The sequence below is a fragment of the Molothrus ater genome, chromosome 23, assembly GCF_012460135.2.
Source record: "Molothrus ater isolate BHLD 08-10-18 breed brown headed cowbird chromosome 23, BPBGC_Mater_1.1, whole genome shotgun sequence".
Classification (NCBI taxonomy): Eukaryota; Metazoa; Chordata; class Aves; order Passeriformes; family Icteridae; genus Molothrus; species Molothrus ater.
This window is the reverse complement of record NC_050500.2, coordinates 4,587,124-4,610,397: the sequence shown is the minus strand read 5'-3', so window position 1 is coordinate 4,610,397 and position 23,274 is coordinate 4,587,124. Positions and strand designations below refer to the sequence as shown.

The 23,274-nt window shown below is 42.4% G+C and overlaps 1 protein-coding gene across 1 annotated transcript; it reads right to left on the bottom strand.

Annotated features, from left to right (window-relative positions):
- Positions 1-3,518: 3,518 nt before the first annotated feature.
- On the bottom strand, positions 3,519-22,206 carry LRRC38 (leucine rich repeat containing 38). Its single transcript, XM_036396048.2, has 2 exons — positions 21,434-22,206; positions 3,519-6,346 (listed from the first exon to the last, which is right to left on the bottom strand). The coding sequence occupies exons 1-2, from the start codon at positions 22,179-22,181 to the stop codon at positions 6,093-6,095; spliced, it is 1,002 nt and encodes a 333-aa protein (XP_036251941.1). The 5' UTR covers positions 22,182-22,206; the 3' UTR covers positions 3,519-6,092.
- Positions 22,207-23,274: the final 1,068 nt, after the last annotated feature.

Sequence of the window (23,274 nt, the reverse complement as noted above, 5' to 3'; positions counted from 1 at the left end):
TGGAGGGGATGGAGCTGCACCTCTCTTTCCCAGATGGGAGCCAAGATCATTTAACAGTGACATCAGGATTGAAGCCAGCTGCAATTTCTTTTGTCACAACAAACTCAGGTCAAACTGAAAGCAGCTGCCAACTTTGATGCACTCACAGTCCCTCACCCCACGCTGGTGCTCTGTGGTGGATAATCTGCACCCCAGACCCCAAACCTGAGGGAATCAGCCTGCATGGGACACTTCCCTCAACAACAATAACCCAGCTTCTCTGCCTGATGGCTTCTGTTCCCTCAAGGAATAATAAAAATTAAATATTAGGTCTGTAGTCACTTCCCTGCCATGCAGTGTAATATTATTGAATTTATGGTTCAAACATTTTCTGCTTTCATTTATAACCCTACATTGTGGGGTTTATATTAAACTGATGGTTAAAAAAGCCATCCTGGACTGGAAAATCCCTAAAGCAGCTTTTTCTTCCAATTTTCATTTTAAAGAGAACTTGTTTTTTTAAGATGGGAACGATTTGCACTCACAACATGATACCACTCTCAGAAACATGATTTAGAATGGGATTTTGAGGATTTCCTACCTCAAGTTGGAAAGAAATACCTGATAATGTATTTCTATACATTATACATTTCTCTATATTTCTATATAATTTCTACATTTTCTATACATTATACATTTCAAATATTTCTGTGTATTTCTAACACTCTCCTGCCACCTTTTACTAAACTCCTGAGATCAGTAAATATAATGACATTTAGGAATTGCCGCAGGAAGAAATCAGTGAAACTACTTACAGAACATTAATTTTCTGATGAAGATAGACACTATCTTCTTTCCACAGCTGAAGGACAAGCCCAGTTTTTGTCATTTCTCTGCTTGCCAGGCTGAATTTCAGCTGTCAGTGTGTGATGGGTCCCTCTCTGCTCCTTGGCTGAGGTAGGCAAGCACTGTGGTCCTCTGTGGGACCTTCCAGAGCCACCCCTTTGACTCGTCCCAGTGCATTTTTATGCTGCTGTAAAATGTGACCCATTCATGTTCATGTCTGAGAGGAGCTGCCTCAGAAAGATGGTGGCTCACTGGGGATGAAATGCTGGGTTTGGACAGTTGCTTTAGGTGATCTTTATTTTAATTAAAAAAAAAATTAAATAAAACTAAAAATTAAAATAAAACTAATAATTAAATAATAATAATTAAATAAAAGAGTAAAATAATAACTATAATATAATAAAATATAACAATAAAATATAATAATAAAATATAAACAATATAATAATGTAATAAAATATTATAACATAAATATTATCAAATATAACAAATGATGTATTCTATTTAATAATAATATAAAATATAATATAAATATAATTAATTAATAATAGAAAATTAAATAAGAAAAATATAAATTATAAAAGAGTAATAGAAATAATAATTAAAATTTAAAAATAATTAAATAGTAATTAATAATAATAAAGTAAAAAAAACTATAAAATTTAAAGAACATTTGTGGATTAGGGCTTTTTAAAACCTGTGTGCACACTCCTAAAAGTCAGACTGTCTCAATGACATCATGCAGATTTGCTTTTTTGCGCAGGTTTTGGATGCTCACACATTCCAAGCTCGAGCCTTTCATCAAGGAGACATGTCTGCAGGCCATGTGGCAGCTGCTTCCTGGCTCCTGGAGCCTGCAAGGCTTTATTTGGGTCATGCAGAGGATCTCTGCTTCCCCTTGAAGCAGGTGAAATGTCTGCTTGCTTCTGACAGCGAGAGAGAGCACCAGGAAAGCGGTGAAGCTATTTTAGAAGGGAAATTGTAAATGAAGAGCTTTGCACGGTACATTTCTAATCACCTACAGGCAGGGCTGCTGGAGTGAAGGGGAGCTAAATTCAGCTCTCACTTGGCACCTCTGTAGCTCCTCGGATCTAATGTGGGTCACTGCAGCCTGAGCAGGGAGCGCAGCCTCACCACATCCCAGCCACAGAAATCTCCCTGCACAGGAGCCCTCCCCATGCCCCAAAACCTGGAGAGGGGATTTGTGGCATTCACATTCTCTGGAAAAATCCCTTCACCCAGGATTCGTCTCCTGGGAAGCTGAGAAGCCTCAGAGAAAAGGAAAACAATTCTTCTCTCATTTGCTTCTCCTGTGTTGTGCTCACATGTGGAATGTGTTTGGAGATTGTTCACCCACAGGTGATTGTTCCATTGCATTCTGCTGGGAGTTGTTTGCACTCTTTGGCCAATCAGGGCCAAGCTGTGTTGGGACTCTGGGAAGAGTCACCAGTTTTCATTATTATCTTTTTAGCCTTCTGTAAGTATCCTTTCTGTATTCTTTAGTATAGTTTAGTACAGCATTCTTTAATATAATATAGTATCATAAAGTAATAAATTAACCTTCTGAGAACATGGAGTCAGATCCATCATTCCTTCCTTCACCCTGCAAATACAATAGGGATTAACTCTGTGTGACACCTTTGTGGAGCTAAAACTGCAAGTGCACTTCAGCCCTCAGAGCACTCTCTGTTGATGATGAAACTGCCTTTCAAGGTTTTGCAGGGGATCTTTATGGTGATCACTAGTTCTGGCAATATTCCAACAGCAGAGTGTTTTGCTCTCAAAATTCTGTAAAATTAGAAAAATCCCAGTTAGAACTAAATCCATGTTCTTTCTCACTTACAAGCAATTAGAATTATGCAAAATCAATATTGATAGTTGGCAACTGCTAGTGCTTACAATGAATCAATATTACTAACTGGAGGTGTTCAATAGCTCTGAAATGTACATTACTTATAGAGAAAACCAGAATTTAAAAATACCATTAAAGTTTCTCATCCAGAAAAAACCCTACATTGCAAAATCCCTCTGGTGTGATGGAGTATCCAGAATAGCAGCTTCCCAAATAAAGCTTTGCCAAGCCCTGCTCTCCAGCTTGTGCTGTGTTGTGTGGGTGTCAGCTTGGTGTGCTCCTCACTGCTCTGAGGGTGCCACATCCCAAACAGAACCAGAGCTTGCGGGGCTTTGTGTTGGGTTCAACAAAAAGCTGCAAACTGTAAACAAATTTACATTTCCTTCTGAGGCACCACAGCAGGGTGAGGTGAACCTGCAAGTGAGAGCAGAGCCCAGCCAAAATAGCTGAGTTTGATACATGACCTCTGGAAATTACTGATGACACAAAGCCAGGAATTCATGACCAAGGGCAGATGTTTGCTGAAACGTCCACTGGGGACTCCCTGGCAAGTTTGGTAGGACGAATCATTTTGCTGAGGGGTTGTGAGTTTTGAGTCCATAAAAAGTGTGACCCAGTTTCCTATTCCATGACTGAACAATTTGCACAGCTCTAAATATAAAACTGTTGGTAACAGATCTGTGTTTGTGGGAAAGGCTGAGGAGCTGCACTGGGCAACTTGTGTTCCCAACCACCCCTCAAAACCTCCCTGAGAAAAGGTGAATCAGGCACAGTTTTTGTCCCTTTTCATTCCCTTTTGTCCTTTTTCATTCCCACATACAAATAAACATCAGAACCCAGGTTGAAATTATAAATATATTTGTGTTGTTAATAACCATGGCACTACACAGTGAAAATCATGTAATTTCATTTTTCTTGAAGGAATTGTATTAGAATAAGACAGTATTGATACAGAATAGCCTCTCACTGTCCTGCTTAATTCTGTCTTGGTGTTTTTCAGAAGCAATAATCCTATAGACCAATGGAAGAAGAGTGCATTGGATAAACTGAACCTCGCTCCTGGCTGTGACCCCAGCGTGCTGCACACCCAGAGCAGCCCTGGCAGCCAAGGGAGGAACTGCAGAGCTCCAGGGCAGCCCCACTGCCCCGGGACAGACGGACAGGGCTGATCCCAGGGACAGCCCCCAGGACAGACGGACAGGGCTGATCACAGGGACAGCCCCCAGGACAGACGGACAGGGCTGATCCCAGGGACAGCCGGACAGGGCTGATCCCAGGGACAGCCCCCAGGACAGACGGACAGGGCTGATCACAGGGACAGCCCCCAGGACAGACGGACAGGGCTGATCCCAGGACAGCCGGACAGGGCTGATCCCAGGGACAGCTCCCAGGACAGCCGGACAGGGCTGATTCCCAGGAGAGCCAGACAGGGCTGATTCCCAGGACAAACAGACACGGCTGATCCCCAGGACAGATGGACAGGGCAGATCCCAGGACAGCTGGACAGGGCAGATTGCAGGGACAGCCCCCAGGACAGATGGACAGGCCAGATTCCCAGGAGAGCCAGACAGGGATGATCTCCAGGACAAATGGACACAGCTGATCCCCAGGACAGATGGACAGGGCTGATCCCAGGGACAGCCGGACAGGGTTGATCCCTGGGACAGCCCCCAGGACAGATGGACAGGGCAGATCCCAGGACAGATGGACAGGACTGATCCCTGGGACAGCCCCCAGGACAGACGGACAGGGCCGATCCCAGGGACAGCCCCCAGGACAGACAGACAGGGCCAGTCCCAGGGACAGCCCCCAGGACAGACGGACAGGGTCAATCCCAGGGACAGCCCCCAGGACAGACGGACAGGGCTGATCCCAGCACAGCCCCAGGGCACAGCTCTCCCCCTGCAGCCCCAAATCTCCTCAGAGGGATCAGCGTTGCTGTGCTGGTCAGGCTGTAGGTCCTGGAGCCGAGGCACGGACAGACAGACAGACAGAGACAGACAGACAGACAGACTGTGGTTCTCTGAAGGTTTTCCAGCTGATCCCTGCTGGGGGGGATCCCCAGGAGTGCTGATGGACCCTGGCACCCCATGCAGGGTGACTCCCTCCTACTGAGCAAGGCAGTATTTTGAACAAAGAGTGCTTTTCAAAAGAAATAATAGCGTTTACAGTAGTTAAACAAATGCTACTTTTTATCAGCTCTAATTACTTTATAATAGCATACAGTCCTTAGCTTGCTTATCACTATGTTTTCATTACTTCAAGCCCTCACAGCTACTCTAGATAACAATTTAAATACACAGAGCTTTAAAAAAATATTTCCATTTCAAATATTTTAAAAATATACTTATCCTAAAAAGCTGTCCAGCACTATTCCAAAAATCTCTTGTAATAAATGTCTTTTTAAATTTTAACAAAAATATCTACCATCATATAGAAGAGCTCAAGTTTCGACAAATCTATAATACAGTCAGAAATATGTTGGGCCAGATTTCACTTTTGTTTATACAGTTGCCAATTTGGATCACGGTGTTCATCTCATTTGGGTTATTCCAGTATAACCAGGAGCAGAATATAGCCCTTAGTGCTTTAAAATAGCTAAATGGACTGGATGCTGCAACAGCTACTGGGGAGGGAAATCCTTTACTTCACTGCATCTAAAAATGCAAAAGGATGTTAAATTTAGGATTTGTGCCATGATCAAAGAAGTGCCAGGCATCTGCAGTGGATGACTCAGATCCAGAATCATATTCACTTACAGAAATAATTTTTTTTTTTTTTTTGCTGAATGGTGCCTGCAATTGCTGTCATTAAATGGAGGATGAATGTTTCTGGAGAACTTTTGTAGGGGGAAAATGCCAACCTTCCTCTCATGCTATCGACAATTCTAGGAATCATTTTAACTGCATTTTGTGTGAGTTTTAGTAGAATCTCTCCTAGTACTTCGATCTAGGAAGGATACTATTTTGAATTGCTTCTGTATTTTCAACCTGAACCAGGTCCATTCATCCAGTCATTTTCAAGGTGTATTAGAACAAGCTTCAAGCACTTATGAAAATCTGCATTTCATCAGGACAACCTGGAAACTCATAAAACTCATCTTTTAAAACACTGGAACTTTTTTCTTTTTTTTTGGCTTTTCCCCCCTTTTTCCTTCAATCTTCAAGCTTAAATGCAGTGTTTGGTTAAGGGCCATGGAAATCAGCCTGGTCTGATTGCAGCAGGGCACTGTGCAAGAGGAGGTGACAGTCCCAGGGCTGCCATTCCTGCCTGTGACCAGCAGAAGAGATCCTGACACATTGGGAGTTTAAGTCATGTTTAAAGCTTTCACTCTACTTTTTTTTTCCCCCTCATAGACTTTGGCTGATGATCTGGTAACTGATAAACCAAGGGAAATTAAGGATTTTGACTGAGTTCAGTCCTCAGAGTCATCTTCATCTTCATCATCATCCTTGCTGGGAGCACACCTTTGGAAGCAGTGCACCAGGGTGGCCAGGAAGAAGCTGGAGAGAATGGCAGCAATGGACACAGCCACTCCAGAGAAGATGATGATGAACAGGTCTGTCAATGACAAACTGAATTTGCATTCGCTGAAGCTGACCTCAGATAACTCATTCAGGAAGATCCTCCTGTTCTCCACGGGCAGGGAGCACTGGATTTCATGGAGACCTGCAAGGAAGAGGAGAGGGAAACAAATCAGCAGAATATGGATGAATTCTTCTGTTCTGGGTCAGAGGTTGAATGGCTGAAGAAAAGTTTTAGGGTTAATTCCAAGTTTACGAAATTGTACAATATTCAGGGGAAAATGGAAAAAAACCTGTCACTATCCAAAAGCCATTATATAGCCCCTATCCAGGAGCAGCTCCTGGAAATTATTTCATCTGCAGCCTTCCAGGGATCAGGTGTGATTTAGGACCATGATTTTTTGGAGGAATTAAAAAAGTGAATGTTGAAACTTAGATTCATCTAAACCTGGAGACCTGAAAGCAATTCCCTGCTACTCCATCTGAACACAAACTCTGACTCCAAAACAGGGTAAAAGGGACACTGAGGTTCCTTTCACACCTTTCTACATTACATTTTTTCCATGGAGTTCCAAACTAGAGTTGGCTTGGTTTTTTTTTTTTGTTTTTTTTCTGGTCAAACAAGAATTTGGGTTTAATGGACGATTGTTTGCCTGTGACCTCCTTCCTCCTTTTCTCTCTGGCTGCCCTGAGGCCATGCAGTCTGACAGATATTGTTCCTCCCTGCGTTACTGGAGAATGCCAAGGGCTGGGTTCTTTGTAGTGGGAGCAATAACCCCGGATTTAAGAAGTGGTGAGAACGCAGCTGGGTCCTGGCTGGTGAAAGCACACAGGGCACTGCATGTGCCCAGCTCCCTCTTCAAGGGGGGAACATCAGGGGAGGGATTTCCAGGGCTGGGATGGAGTGAATGAAGTCTGTGGAGCTGCTGGCAAGGCAGCTTTTGTCTCACTGTTAAGGACATGAATGTGAAGGGGAAATGCAAGAATTGTGTGTCAATGACACGAGATCTGCTGCTGACTTGATCCCCTCCCTCTCCCCTGCTGATCCCGGGATGTTCTCTCTGGTTTGGGCTCTGCCTTGCTGTGCATGCACACAGAGCACGGCATTTCCATCCCCAGGTGTGCCACAGAGCCACGATGTCTCTTTAAACAAGGAATGGTGACCATAAGATTCCCTCTGCATTTGTGGATCACAGCTTTCCTGTGGCTGCACAGCTCTGTATGTGGTGTTCTACTGCTAAACCCAGGCTCCTGGGCCAGTGGTGCTGCCCTGGCTGATTGTCTGGATCCAGCCCAGCCCAGCTGTTGTGTTGATTTGAGAAGGAGTTTTAAGTTAATTCCACTGTGGAACCAATTATCACCCTGACCTACTTGACCTTGTAATGACGATTATATTAAATTTTGATCCCTAAAAGCCGTCCTTTATCTGTCGTGTTTGCCTAAAGTTCTGTGGCTTTCCTCCATTTATTTTATTTCCCTCTTTCTCCTGCTGCTCTGACTGGAAGCATCCTGAGAGCTGCCCAGCAGTGCCAGCACCAGCCTGGCCAGGGCTCAGTGGCTGCTGCAGGCTCAGAGCTGCCCAAACCCAGGCTGATCTGATTTTGGTGTTCCTGAGCCCTGGCCATGCACAGCAGATGGGGAACAAGCACAACTGTGGCCACAGTTCTCTTCACAGAGAAAAGCAAGGCACAATTTCCCAAGGATATTTCTGGGATTCGTATTCTCTGAACCTCAAAGAAAGAAAAAACCAATTCTTATCTCATTTGCTGCTCCAGTGCTGTTCACAAGTGGAATGCATGGTGGAAGAGTGTTTACCTGTAGGGAATTGATGACTGGGCTCTGTGTGAGTGTTTTGATTCACTGAGCAGCTGGATCCAGGGGTGTGTTGGGACTGTCAGCTGAGGGCCACGAGATGCTGTGCAGTGTGTGCAGAGTTGGGTGCTTGTGCAGATTCAGTTTAGATGTAAACTAGGTTAGATGTAAATGTTTTTCAGTTTAGATGTAAATGGGAAATTTAGTACTTTATTATACTATATTATTAGTATAGAATAATATAGAATAATGAAATAATTAATTAGCCTTCTGATGTCCATGGAGTCACACACATCATTCTCTCCCCATTGTCGGGGTTGTCCTGCCTTTACTTTACACAGCTTGCTCTGGAGATCTGTGACATCTCCTGACATCAGAACTGACCTGGAGGAGAAAGCAGCTACCTGGTTTCAAGCATCCTCTGGATGGATCAAATCCTGATTTGATTTCCAGACTTCTGGAAATCTGACCCTGCAATGTTCATGTCTTCTGCATGAGCTGATGCCCTGGAGCACCTGAGCAGAGACTGAGGAGATACAAACCTGCCCTCCCCAGCCTCCCCCTACAAACCTTCTACTGAAACAACTGAGAGCTGGCCACCAAATCGTATTTTCATTTCAGTAAGACTTGGAAGTAGCAGCTCTAGGCATCAATCAGAGTCAGCAAAATGGGGGACAGATGAATATCCCTCCATATTCAAAACCATCAGAAAAGAGTGAAAAGTTAATAAGCTGGAATTTCAATACCTGTGTCTTTTAAATCAGATTTTTAAAGGCAAAGATTTTTTTCAGTAAGTAAATATTATCCTGACAGTAATCAAAGTAGTTGCATGAGTGCAACATACTGCAAATTCATTTGAAGAGGAAATTCCTTGCTAATTTGAAAAGATCACTGCAGCATTTTGGCAGGAAAACCTGCACCAAGTGAACACAGCACCTACACAAGTTCCATTTCACTTGTAGCAAGCACAAGAAAAAACAAGGTTTTTTTGTACAACTGTGTTTCTGTAAAAGCAATCAGTCTTACACAGGTTGAGACCTCCTGAGAGCTGCTGTTTTCAGAGCATCTGAGTCAAGCTCCTCAAAAGAAAGAAGGCACAGGTGTCCATAAGAAACTCTCCCTTTAAAAATTTCTGTCCAGCTGCAAAAGAAATTCTCAACTGGCAGCATTTAAAATCCTTCTGTGCTGGAGTGATGGGATGGAATATCAAATCTGGATAAGGGAGGAAGTAAAAAAAGAATATATTAAAAAATAAAGAGAGCAAAGAAGACTCCAAAAGAAAACTCCTGTCCTGAGTAGTTCTTGGTTTGAGAGAAAACTGCCCATGGTAACATTTGCCCAGGATCCCAGACATGGACAGGAGCTGACTCCTTCATTCCCAGCAGCTCTGCCATGGATCCAAGCTGACCCTGAGCACTGTGAGCTCTGTTCCTGTTTCCCTGCTGCTTTCACTTTACATCACAACACACAGAATGCAAGAGGAGCTGCAGCACACCAAGGCACTTAGAGGGTATTTCTTGTTATGAGAATCAGTGTACTGCAAGGATTTTGAGACTCATTATACAATAAGGAGAAATGAAGATGCTCCTCTCCATGTAGCCATGGGTACTGGAATCTAGGTCATGTTCTCAAACCAAATAGAAAAGATGGGAATCTGCTAGTTGCTTTATTCTGTGACAGCCCAACAGGCTTCTGTGGCCTCAAGTTTTTATAGAATTGTTAGTTATTGGAATAATAGATGCCAGTGGATGAAATGGAGCCCCACAGGCCAGGGCAGGGGCTCACTGGCTCCCAGCCTGCAGCTTCAGCCCCGCTGCGCAGACACCACCTCTTCCAAAAGACAGGAGAGAGCTGAGCTCTGTCCACAGCCAGGGCAGCCCCTAAAACTGTGCTGGGGCAGCCAGGCCAGACTGCAGAGCTGGGTGGGTGTAGGAGTGTCGGGGGTAGGACGGTCAGGACAGACGGACACAAGAGATCTCTGGAGCCAGGGCTGGGAACTTTATTGCAAAGGGCCTGGGTGCAGGGCCCTGCTGGGAGCTGCCAGGAACAGCTCAGAGCAGGACTGAGAGAGGAGAGGGGGAGAGAGGATGAGAGGGTAAGAGAGCAAGGGAGTAAAAAAGGAAAGAGCGTAAAAGGGTAAGAGAGCGAAGTTCCCGTTCCAATACAATAAATCTTCTTCTGTGTTGAATATTCTGATTCTCACTAACCAATCTAGTACAAGATACAAATCCTATAGCATTTGCACACAGCCTATAAGAATCATTACATCACCATTCTGTGTTACATTTTAAACCCTAAAAACTCCTCTTTGGGCCCCTTCTGCCAAGCTGTAGGGTCTGCTCTGACCTTTGGGCCTGTCTGCAAGCAGAGGGTGTTGTTCCATCCAAAGGGGATCACCTTCAGCTGGCCATGCCATTGTTTTCCAGCTGTTCAGTAACTGAGGTATCTCAAAGCTTGCTTTCATTTCAATCTCACTTATAGTTTCCATATTCTCAAAATCTTTTGCCAGGCAATCATATTTATAAGGCTTTCCTGTTCCATCTCCCCCAACAGGTGGGAGCACGGGGCAGTGAGGGAAGCGGGTGTTGGTCAGTCCTGTTGGGTGGATGTTCATCTTTGCTGACTTGTGCCACTCTGAAAAACCCAGCGTAGCCAAACAGAAGCTTTTCTTTGGACTCCAAAGAGAATTTGGAACAGACTGTTCATTTGTAGCAGCCAACACTAAGACCAGCAGTTCTATCTCTGGTGGCACAAGGAATTTCTCCTTCCAAAGCTGATGCAGTGGTTGTTGCACCAGAGCTTCCAACTCTTCACCTGAAAATACCATCACTGCAGGTCACACACCTGCTAAAGGTGAGAAATGGACAAAATCCACTTCATCTGCTCCCTTCATAGACACAGCCCTGGTTTACATTGTTCACATTTAGGTTGTTCTTGTGACACAAGTCCTGAGAACTGGTGCTCTGTACCCCACCTGTCCTGTTCCACTGGTGCCAACAATGGATCCATCTTTGTTCTTCCCCTGGGCTGGAAGATTCCAGGGCATTGAGCACCCTCTGCATGAGCAATGAACTAAAGAATGCTTTCTAGAAGGTGATCAGTGTTAATTATGGGCTGTGGGTTTTTCCTTTGTGTGACTCTGTTGCACTCTAGGCTGGCTCAATCTAATCCCTGTCCCCACACACAACTTCTAGAGGACAGGAGGTGCCATTTAACCTCAGAGCTCTGCTTTTTCACACTTTTACTTCAATGGTATTAATTTCTATAGTTTGTTTGTGGGGGTTTCCTGTAGTTTTTTAAAAAAATCATTTATTCTGTAGAATTTATTCTTTTAAAAGACCAGCCAGGATTCTTATGAAGGGCATCTCAAAGCAGTTTGGTATTTAGTGCTTGGCTGCAGCAAGAGAGCCTTTGATGACAGTTATATATATATATCTACCTCATTGCTCCCACAACATATTCAAGGAGTTGCTTCTTCATACCCAACAAAACTGTAAATGAAATAACGAGTGTGAGTGTGCTATAAATACACAGCTTGGGTTATTTTGATCAGGGCCATCCCATTATCTGTAATGACTCCAGCTGTCCCAAGGACAATGTCACACACCCTGTATCCTTCTGCTATGTCATCAAGAGAAGATGCATTGCACTGATTGCTTTGAAGTGCCAGGCAAGGCACAGGTGCTGGATTCCACACTGGCTTGTCTCAACTCTGGGAAAATAAAGATAAAAATGCAGGTATGTACCCTGAGGTATAGAATGTCTGAGTAATGTGGGAAATGTGAAAATGCTGGAATTCCAGAACCACAGTGTTAAAATGAAAGATGGGTTTTAAAAAAGAAGATTTTAAAAGTGTGTTCATAAAGAAGTGACGCAGGAGGGTTCCAGGTAGAGTCATTTCAATGAAACTCCCAAATAGGTTTCAGAACAATATGACTTTGAGCACCTTATGTTAGAGGAGTGCAATTCCACCAAGTCCAGCACTTAAGCCCTGGCAATGAATCACAGGCAATTAGGCTGCTGCTAGATCCTAAAAACCACTTTGAGTTTGTTTCTCTTCAGGGCTATGCCCAGGCTGAAATCTTTCCCTGTGTAACTGAACCTCCAAGAAAATGGAAGCAGCCCAGAACCAGCCTGCATGCAAATAATGAACAATTTCCTCGTAAATTACTGAAAAGAGACAAACAAGGCTGTAATGCCCCAGAGTTATAACTGGTCTGATCTCACCATCTGAAAACCACCACAAAAACCCAGAGGCCCTCTTTCACCTGAACCCTGCTGGACTTTGCAGCCAAAATCCAGCCATGTTTCTCCCAGCTTCTTGTGGTCAGGAGTTTTTAAACCATGGACTGTCACCGTCACATTTTCCAGAAAAATCCCCTTGCCCAGGATTTCTGTCCTGGGAAGCTGAGAAGCCTCAGAGAAAAAAGGAAAACAATTCTTATCTCATTTGCTTCTCCTGTGTTGTGCTGCTTTGGAATGTGGTTGGAGATTGTTTATCCAACAGGTGAATTGTTTTTACTCATTGGCCAACCATGGCCAAGCTGTGTCAGACTCTGCAAGGAGTCACAAAGGTTTTTTTAGTATCTTTTAACCTTCTGTCTGTATCCTTTTTGTATTCTTTAATATAATTTTAGTATAGTATAATGTAGTATAATGTAATATAATGCAATATAATGTAATATAATGTAATGTAATGTAACAGAGTATCATAAAATAATAAATTAGCCTTCTGAGAACATGGAGTCAGATTCATCAATTCCTCCTTCATTGGGGGACCCCTGCAAATACCACAATGGAGTGCACTGGCACTGCCTGCTCCTGCCTGTGCCAGGGCTTTTCCCTGCATATATTCCCTGCATATATTCCCTGCATATATTCCCTGCATATATTTCCCTGCTGCCCTACTGCTCTGTGAGTTTGGGCTCATTCTCCTCCAGCTAAGGACAAGCATCAAGGGCATCACTTTCTCCAGGTCCACTTGACCCTGTTTTGAAGGACTCCTCGTGTCCTTCTATCTCTGCTTATTTCTAATCCCTATGCTAAATATATTTTTGACTGGAGAACTTCTGGAATTCATTATCATTTCAATGTTATGGAGTCTCTGTTAGCAGGGTGAGATTGCCCAGCTGTAATTTTGGATGCTGAGTTAAAAAGAAAAAAAAAGAAAAAAAAAGAAAAAAAAAAGAAAAAAAAAGAAAAAAAAAGAAGCTTCAATTCTTTTGGGGTCTTTTGGAGTTCACAAAAAGCAGGTACCAGGACAAAGAGCTTCCTACCATTCAGCAATGGACAGCAGGGTGAGAAAATGCAAAGGCACACTGGGACATGCACTGGGATGTGTGGAAATACATCCACAGAAATCCCTGAAACCATAAATGTTTGAATGAGCTGCTTGCACACATGTTCACTACTATGGATACTGGAAAGGTAAGAGCACTACAATAGGCTTTTTATGTTAGAGTAAAATTGGTATTTGCCCTTTTGTGTGGAATTTAGCTGTTCCCTTGTGTTGCTGAATGGAGTTGACACAGATTTGAAATGTTTAAATGTGGCATGTTGTTTCTTGTGTGGTATTTTGCTCCCAGCTATGGTTTGCCTTGGTCTCCCTAAACACTGTCACAAATGTATTAATAAGCAATGAGAGAGGCATTGCCTCTGAAGTGAGATGAGATTTCATTGAAAATAGCCTTGAGCCATCAGAACAGTAAAGCTTAAAAAACTTGAAGCCTAGATTTAGGTCCCTAAATAAAACTTTTATGGCCAAGTGCCCTAAAGATTTGCAGAACAGCTTCAGCAGTTTTTCTCAATGTCTAAATACAAAGTTTAACGTCAGGTGTTCACATCTGCAAATGCTGCCCTCACTTCTTCAAATCTGTGAAACATGGAAGCACTCCAAATAACCTTAGGATGGAAGAAACAGAGTGAAAAGTCAGTGGCAGTCAGATCATTTTACTGAAAATGTCTGGGAGATCAAATTATATATTTATATATGTATATATAGAAACAGATTTGATGCGCTTGTTAAGGAATATAATTTCTGTGAGGAGTTTCTGCTTGAGAGGGATAAAAGCTGCTGAATGTGTGAAATGTCTTAGGGCTTTGAATTCCTTTCCAGACACACAGATCTTGTGTTCTGTCCTGGTGGTGTGGGAGCATGTGCATGATGCTGGGGGAGAGCTGGTGGCTGCCATGGACAGAACAGCCTGTCCTCCCCAGCTCAGTCACTCAGCTTCTATATTGGTACATGCAGTTAAGGAGCCTTCTCTCCACTGCAGATGAACAAATAAGTGCTAATAAAGACTGATAAGTCAAGAGGATTTGTAAAACTCTCAGTTTCCTTGCTGTTGGTTCCAATGTTAAACAGAACCTGTCCTCTCGTGTCATTAAGTTGCTTTGTTTTGAAGGAAATATTTAATATTTTCTGTAAAGTCATTAAAGGCTTGGGTTAGTGAAATGAGAGATTGTTTAATTTATAGAATAAGTTATGCAATAGATCTCAGACTGGAATGGGATCAGAGAAAGAGCCAAGAAGCAAGAGATGGTAACCTCATGGCACAGGATGTCTAAACAAGCTTAGAAAAATCATAATCCTTCCTTTCTCCCGGGTCTAGAAGGGTCTGGAGGGTAACTCTGTGAGGGGCAGCTGAGGGAGCTGCAAAGGGGCTCAGCCTGGAGGAAAGGAGGCTCAGAGGGGCCCCTGTGGCTCTGCACAACTCCCTGACAGGAGGGGACAGCCCAGAGGGGACAGCCCCAGGTCGGGCTCTGCTCCAGGGAACAGGGACAGGAGCAGAGGGAACGGCCTCAGGCTGGGCCAGGGCAGCTCAGGGTGGGCACAGCAGGAATTTCCCCATGGAAAGGGGGCTCAGGCCTTGGCAGGGGCTGCCCAGGGAGGGTTGGAGGTTTGCCCATCCCTGGAGGTGTCCCAGGAAGGGCTGGAGGTGGCACTCAGGGCTGGGGACAAGGTGGGGATGGGTCACAGGTTGGACTCGATGGCCTTAGGGGTCCTTCCAACCTCAGTGATTATATTTTCTGATTCTCACTACACTGATCCACTTCTGAATCTCTCTTTTAGGACTGAATTCAGTCTGAATTTCCTTCTCACAGCCTCACTGTCACCTGCTCTTGTTTTGTTTTTTCCCTGCCTTCTCTCCCAGCCGTCTTTCTCCCCTGTTCTTTTGCTTTATCTGGAAATATGGCACTCCACCAGAATTTACTTCTCCATCCATTCCAAAGAGGTCTTGAAAACTACAGAAGCCTTTCAGGTATCTAAACAGCACCTGTGTCACTAAAACCCTCTTGGAATATCTTAGAATTGTGTAGCCCCCACCCAGAGCTTTCCAAAATGGAGCAAGAGTTGATCAAATGGGCCCTGAGCACCAGTCCTGACCTCAACTTTGGCTACTTCAATTTCAGACATTCAGGACATCTGTTTTATTTATCATAGCACAAATGTATTTGGAATTCTGTCTCTGGCCACTTCTGAAGAAGTTTTTCAAATCTTCCTGTAAATGCAAATGTGCAAAGGGTACCCATAAAAATGCTCAGCCTAAACCTTTGCTAAAAGTCTTTTTAATATTGTTTGTATAGAGAGCAGCAAAAATTTTAATTCTTGCAATGGCTAGTGGGGAACTTAAATAACTAAACAAATAAATTAATTAATCCCAGAAACTGTATACAACTTCCCAAACATAAGGGGAAGAAAGGAAGTAAAAAGGAAAATGAGGGCAAGATGACAGAAAGGAGACACTACAGTCACACTCCAAGGAAGTTCTTGCTTAAGTTCTAATTAAAAGTATGTTAAAAATACTTCAGTCATTAGCAAACAAGGTCACAGCTGCCCAAAGCATGTTCACAGAAAATAAAAATCAGCAACAGAAATGTCAACAAAGCCCTTCAATGTGGCCATTGCAGATTACTTGTATTTCTTTGTTGCAGGCATTTATCTGAATCCAGTCCCTTCATCCTGATGGGATCCTCAGAGAGATTCAAGAAATGTCCTTTGCTCTAATTTTAAACAAGAAGTTTCAGCAAAAATTTATTCCATCAAAGCCCTTTGTATTTAAATACTGAAATGGAAGGTTCATAACCCTCTGTTCTGGCATTTGCACCAGTGACAATCTTGTGCTGGCTGAGCCCTGGGTTTCAAACAGTATTACTGAAAGGACTAGGTTAAAGATGAGGAAATAAAGAAAAGTGCAATTTTAGCCAAGATATATGTGATGAACAACGAGCTCTGAAAGCAGAAGAAAGCCTGGCCAATATCAGAAGTTGCTGAGTGTGTTTTTGTAGACCAACTTAGGCATTTGTTCTTTCAAGGTATTTTTTTGTTCTATGAGTTTTCATGGCCCCATGGAGTAAAACCTTATATGAAAGTTTTCATACTTGTCTTTGTAGGGATAAAGATCTTACAGCAACTCCTCTACTTAAAAAAAAAATAAAAAAATCCCAAATTCTTGATCCTATTCTCCTGATGTGAAGGCTTCAATATGTACCATTTGCACCCTGTGCCACTCAGGTGTAACAAATGCCTACACAACCAAACATCCTTCTGCAGAAAATCTTCATAAATGTTGTACTTAACCATTGTGACCAACAGCAAACACTTTGTCTTCTCCAGGGAAAAGAACTTTTCTATTTTTTCCACTTACCACCATTCCACTGGTCCACACTGCTCTTTGTACTATGCTCACTAATTTGTTTTTAATCAATTACTAACCAAATCAGAGGGGGAAATTGGAGTTTTGTTTTGCAGCATGAAGAAAATGCTGGATTTAATATCTCTTTATGGTAAAAAAAAAAAAGTGTTTGCTGTTTTAAAGTGCTAGGTTCTATCACAAAATTTTAGTGCTGTTTTTTAATAAATTTAAAATTCTGCCTGCAAAATTTAATTATTAAATTTAATTAATTTAATTAATTAAATAAATTTAATTCTGCCTGCAAATTTGCCAGGATGAGGGAGGGTATTCACCTAATGCCAGTTAAGCCTTATTTAATATTTAGGCTAGATGAATAAATGCTGAAATCGTTGAAATTATTGAAAGCCCAGCTGTTTGTGTGAAGCCACAGGTTGGATGAGCAGAGGCAGCTCAGCTGGGCAGAGCCTTTCCAGCCTTTTCCAGCTGGGCAGGCAGGGCAGCAGAAGTCAGAACTTTACAAGCTATTCCTGGTCCTGAGCCAGCAGGAAAATGGAGCCTCCTGCAAAACGAATGAGCTGAAGCACAGCTTTTGTTCCTATCCCTGAGTCCTCCAGAAACCTTAATTACAGAGGGACAGAGCTTCAGGATCAATTATCCAGATTTCAGTTCTCAGAGACAAAACTCCCCTTTTTAAATCAACTTGGTGTTTCTTTTGTAGGGGCCAAGGGCAGCTTGGGCTGATGAGCTCCCTGCAGGGCTCAGGGGAGGGAGAGCAGTGCCTGGGCTTGGGGCACAATTCAGCTCCTCAGGAACCCCCTCAGACAGGCACATTCTACACCTTTAGGTGTCATTCTGTGAAAATATAATATAATATAATATAATATAATATAATATAATATAATATAATATAATATAATATAATATAGTATAATTCTATTATACGGCTCTACACAGATATTTACTACATGTATTACGTTGTATTGATTAGTAGTGCTGTATTCACGTTTTAATAGTATGGTAAATGTAGTTTTGTAGTTAAAATGTAACTTTTGTAGTTAAAATAATTTAACTCTGACTTTCCAAAAGTTGTTCTGCAAGGCGTGCAGCTGTGGCCGTGTATTTCAAAAAGTCATTGAGGCAATCTTTCCTTTTTGGGGTTGGTTTTGCAGTCACCTTTGTGAAGAATGTTTTGGGGCTTTATTAAAGGAGACAGTTGTCACTGTCATATTTTCTGAGAAATACCTTTGCTAGGATTTCTTCTCCTGGGAAGCTGAGAAGCCTCAGAAAAGAATGAAAACAACAATTATATTATTGCTTCTCCCTGTTTTGCTGCTTTGGAATGTGGTCTGGGCATTGTTTACCAACAGGTGCATGTTTGATTGGTTCCATGGGAATTGTTTTTATTTAATGACCAGTCACCATCAGCTGTGTCAGACTCTGAGGAGTCAGTCACAGGTTTTTATTATCATTCTTGTTAAGTCTTCTGTCTGTATTCTTTCTGTACTCTTTAGTATAGTTGTAATGTAATGTAATATAATGTAATGTAATATAATATAATATAATGTAATGTAATATAATGTAATGTAATATAATGTAATATAATGTATTATAATGTAATGTAATATAATGTAATATAATGTAATATAATGTAATATAATGTAATGTAATATAATATAATATAATGTAATATAATATAATATAATGTAATATAATGTAATATAATATAATGTAATATAGTATAATGTAATATAATATAATGTAATATAATATAATATAATATAATATAATATAATATAATATAATATAATATAATATAATATAATATAATATAATATAATATCAGCCTTCTGAGAGCATGGAGTCAGATTCTCATCTCTCACCTCGTCCTGGGGCCACTCACAAACCCCACAGACACTGAGTGGTTTTGTGGCACAGCCCACAAGCAGCCCTGGTGCTTTCCTGCACCCCTGCACGTGGCTGGGTGTGAGGAGAGCAGGGTGCTCACCCCAGGCAACAAATCCAAATCCCTGCAGGACAGCTCTGACCAAATCAACCACTTGAATATTTGCTCCTTCCCTCTTTGCCTTCCCAAATCAAGTCCTGGTTAAAGTTTAGAAGAGCTGGATAAGTCATTTTTCAGCTATTTGGCCAAAACACAACTGTGGATGAGGGGAAACCGCTCTGAGCTGGGGAGACACTGAAAATGGGGGTGCTGCAGGAAAGCTCCCTCACCTGGGATGGCCAGACATAAATTCAGATACTCTTTAAAACACTGAGGGGGCAGCAGAGGAAGAGGAAGGACAGGCTGAAACTGAGCAGATCTCAGTCAGGATCAAGGGGAAGAGCCTGGAAGTTCAGTAAAAACCTGGAGAAAGTGAGCTGCTGTGTGAATTCATGTTACCACTAAAGACAGGCAAATACTTGATTCAAATTGAGCAAGCTTAAGCTAAAGCATCAGGGAAGGTGGGATAATAGGTTTGGTTTAGAAAGAATCCAGATCAAAGTTTCACTGGCACAGAGAGGATAAAAAAGAACACTTTTTCCTCAAATCACTTCTTTAAAAGAGCTGACCTACAGCTAAGAATAGTCAGGGCAAGAAATGAGTGTACTAGAAAGATGCTCCCCAAGGTCACAAGCATGGGACCTTATTGAAGATAGAGGGTATTATTTTTTTTTATTTGTTGTTTTTATGTTAATTTTATATAATATTATTGTATTTTTTTGGTTTTAAGTTATTGGGGTTTTTTTAATGTAGTTTTTGTGTTATAGGAAAAAAATGGTTTTGTCTATGGTTATGTAAGAAAAGTTTTGTTAAAGGTTATTTTATTTTTTTTATTTAGGAATTCTAAAAATATTTTTTATTTGTTTAGATTTTTATTGTATTTCTTTATTTTCTTCTATTTTAAGTTTGGTTTTTGTTGAAATTAAGGAAGATTAGTGTTTTGTAAAGTTTTTATTGTTTTAGAAAAGGGTTAAAATATTGGGATTTGTTTGTTTAGAATTTCTATGATTGTTGGGTATTTTTTTACTGTATTTTTTTTTTTGGTTGGCTGTGTTGTTAGTACATGATGTTAAATCTTAAGGTGGTAGAAGTACAAGTATACTTATGTATAAGTATATACTTAATATAAGTATATACTTTCAGAAGCATGGGAAGAACCTGAATAACTGAGCCTCGAGTGCCAGGCCACAGGAAAAGAGCTTCAAACTGACAGGGAGAAGGTTTAGATGGAAATGAGGAAAAAAATCCTGAGAGGAACAGTGGATTTGTCTTTCCAAACCAGCTGTGGGGCTGCTGGGAGATAAAACCAGCACTGGGACATAAAAGAAACAATGGGAAGGATTCCACTGATTGATGAATGGAAGAAGAGATTTGCCTTTACAAATAAACTTTAGGTTTGCTGATAAATGAAATTAGACATTGAAAGATGAAAGAAACAATGGGAAGAAAAGCCCCTAAATTCCATAAGAATTAAAAATTAAAAGAGAGGGTTGTACATTAGAGGGCAATCTTTGGTATCAGGTGTTTTGGGAAGTCTGAACCTCTCAAGTGCCTCAGCCAATGGGGAAAGAGAGAAGGGAAATGTGGCTGGAAATTGGGATACAAAGGAGGCTGTGTCCTCCAAAAATTGGAGAGATCGAGGGGAATGCCCCATGGCCTCTGCCTTTATTGGAATAAAGCCAAAAGGACTCCTCTGTCTCCTTTCTGGACATAAACCTCTGGTGTTTGTAAATTGATTTTCCTGGCACCTGCGAGGGTGGTGGGGCCCTGGCAGAGCAGCTGTGGCTGCCCCATCCCTGGAAGGGTTCCAGCCTTGGTTGGGTGGGTTTGGAGCACCCTGGGATTGTGGAAATTGTCCCCTCTGTGCCCTCCCAAAGCTCCCTGCTCCCAGCAATCTGCCTTTGGGAGCAGCTGGTGCTGCTCAGTGCAGGAGGTGATGCCCTGGTGCTTGTTGGGAGCCATGAAGTGTGAGATGATCTCCTGCTAAAGCTGGATTAGGAGAGGCTTTGGGGTCTGGTGGGACATGTGGAGCAAGAGTCTGGATTCCCTAGACATGGCAGTCTTAACACTTTTATTTTTCCCCCTGTACCTTTCTAAAAATGACTGGCTCAAATACCAGGATTATATATATATATATATATATATATATATATATATATATATATATATATATATTGCATTTTGGGGGGTTCTAAAGGCACTTCAATTTATTTCTCATATTGGAAGCAGTGCTTTTTTAATTAAAAGAGCCTGAATGGAGATGCTGAAGTGTTTCAAACACAGAGCATCACAACTAAATACTTCCAGGAAGGGGCTGATGATCACAATTGCATAAAATGGGGATTTAACTCTTTTGTAGCAGCTGCATAACTGATCAGTAAAATGAGAGGAAAAGCAGTTTTCGTAAGGAGCTGGCACAGAATATTTAGCTGCTGAAAGGGCTTATTGTAGAAAATATATTTACCAGAGAGAAAATGAAGTCTGGAAGAGAACCAGCTCTGGGCTGAATGGATTTGAAAAGCCTCTTTCACTGCCTATGCAAGTTTAGTCTATAAATCAAAATTATTAGGGCTTAATATTTAAATTGTATTTTAAATTTTAAATTTTAGATTTTATTTCTTAAGTGGGAGGAGGACCTGCTGCTCAAAGAAGCCAACATGAATTTAAGGGGCTCATTTGTTGAAAGCATGCAGTGACAGCCTGAGCAAAGTGCAGGCACAGAGAGTGGGAGCAGAAACCCTCCTGCCCTCCCAGGCACACTCTGAAATCCATGGAGATTTACCTTTCTGCAGCTTGGATGCATTGTCCTGGATCCAGCTGAAGAGGTTGGCAAAGTCACAGTCGCACACCCAGGGGTTGCCCTCCAAGCGGATGGTCCTCAGCGAGGGCAGAGCTTCCAGGGCTGCCACGTTCAGGCTCTGCAAGTTATTGTCATTCAATTCTAACACTTGGAGCTGGTCCAGGTTCTCAAAAGCAGCCTCGTCCACATCCACCAGGTTGTTGTTTCCAAGGCTCAGTTTTATCAGTTTCTCTGCTGATCTGAATATCCCAGCATCGAGCTGTGTTAAATTATTGTAGCTCAAGTCTAAATACACCAGTTTGGTAGAACTGCTAAAAGTGCCCTCTTCTAAAGAGGTGAGGGAGTTATTCCTGAAGTCCAAATAGACCAGATCTCCATAAAATATAAAGAAATCAGCTGGTATTGCCTGAATGTTGTTATCAGCTATCAGAAGTTTCCGTACATCCAATGGGAAGGGATTGGGAACACTCGGGAGCCCTTGATCCCGGCAGTCTATGGTGTGGTAGTCCATACAGCTACAAACAGCAGGGCAGAGATGAGCCCCAGGCAGGAAAAGCAGGCAGGCAAAGGCAGCAAAAGGCAGGAGGCAGGAAGGGAAGCATGGCAACATCGTCAAGGATCTGGAGGCTGTGATGAGCACCACTTCAGGAGAAAGACATTTTGCTGGGCTGCACAGGAGTGCCTGGTACTTGTGTGTGTGTCTGATTGTATCCAGGAGATCACATATCATCACAGATCCGATAGCAGCAGGCTGGAGGGGGAGGGAGGAGGGAGGGAGGGAGGCAAATGTGAGGATTTACACTGCCAGGATATTGTGATGCTGCACAGGGTGAGGAGAGCGATGATTGGGTACAGGGAGGATCTTTCAAAGGACTCCCTTGCTTTTGTGAGCTAAAAAAAGCCCAGAGCCTGTTTGAATATCTGCTGTCTATTCCAGCAAAGGGGAAATCACACCTGATCCTGTGACTCTGACAGCAACAGCTTCTGCTTAAAAAGCCCCTCAGGTACAAATCCCCGATGAGAGACGAGATCACTCACTGTGCTTCTCAGCAGGAGCCTCCATCAAGGTGAGCAACAGCCATGGAAATGCAAGGGAGGGTCAGACAGCATCCTGGATGTCTGCTGAGGTCACTTACTGTAGAAAATATATTTACCAGGGAGAAGATGAAGTCTGGAAGAAAGCGAGGACAGGTTTCCCTTTGATTTGTAAAACAGGGAGCAGAAGGGGGCAGCCCAAAGACAAGGAGCTCTGCTTTGTGCTGTTTCTGGATTCCTCAGCTGTTAGAGCAATCCACATTATCTAAATATGACTCAATATCTTTTAACCAAGAATAAACTACAGAAGCAACAAGGTCTCCAAAGTGAGGGGCTTTTCCTTCCTGTTTTAATGACCCAAAAATCTACTTTCCACTGCAGCACCAGTAATGTCTGTTGGGTCACATGAAAGTGCAAAATCTTTAGCTGGTTAAAATTGAATGGGTTTTCTTCATTTTCAGGGGGTTGAAATATTTGACAGTCAATCTGTCTGTCCTGTGGGAGACAGCAGAAATGATTTTGCAACAAGGCATCTCTGTTTCCCTGACATCCTCAAACCCACAGCCACAGAGGCAAGTCCTCAGCCAGCTGCACACTCAACTTTTAACTCCATCCCTCCCTCTCCATGCAGGGTGTGCAAGCAGAGAGTCTGGGGTCACACCTGTGTGCTGTGATGGAGGGTTTTTCTAGAGACAGATGGTATTTGGGTATCCTGATGTGGAGAGCTCAAAGTCAAACACCTTTGGCAAGCTCATTCTCAGGTCAAAGAGAGGCCAGAAATTTCAATT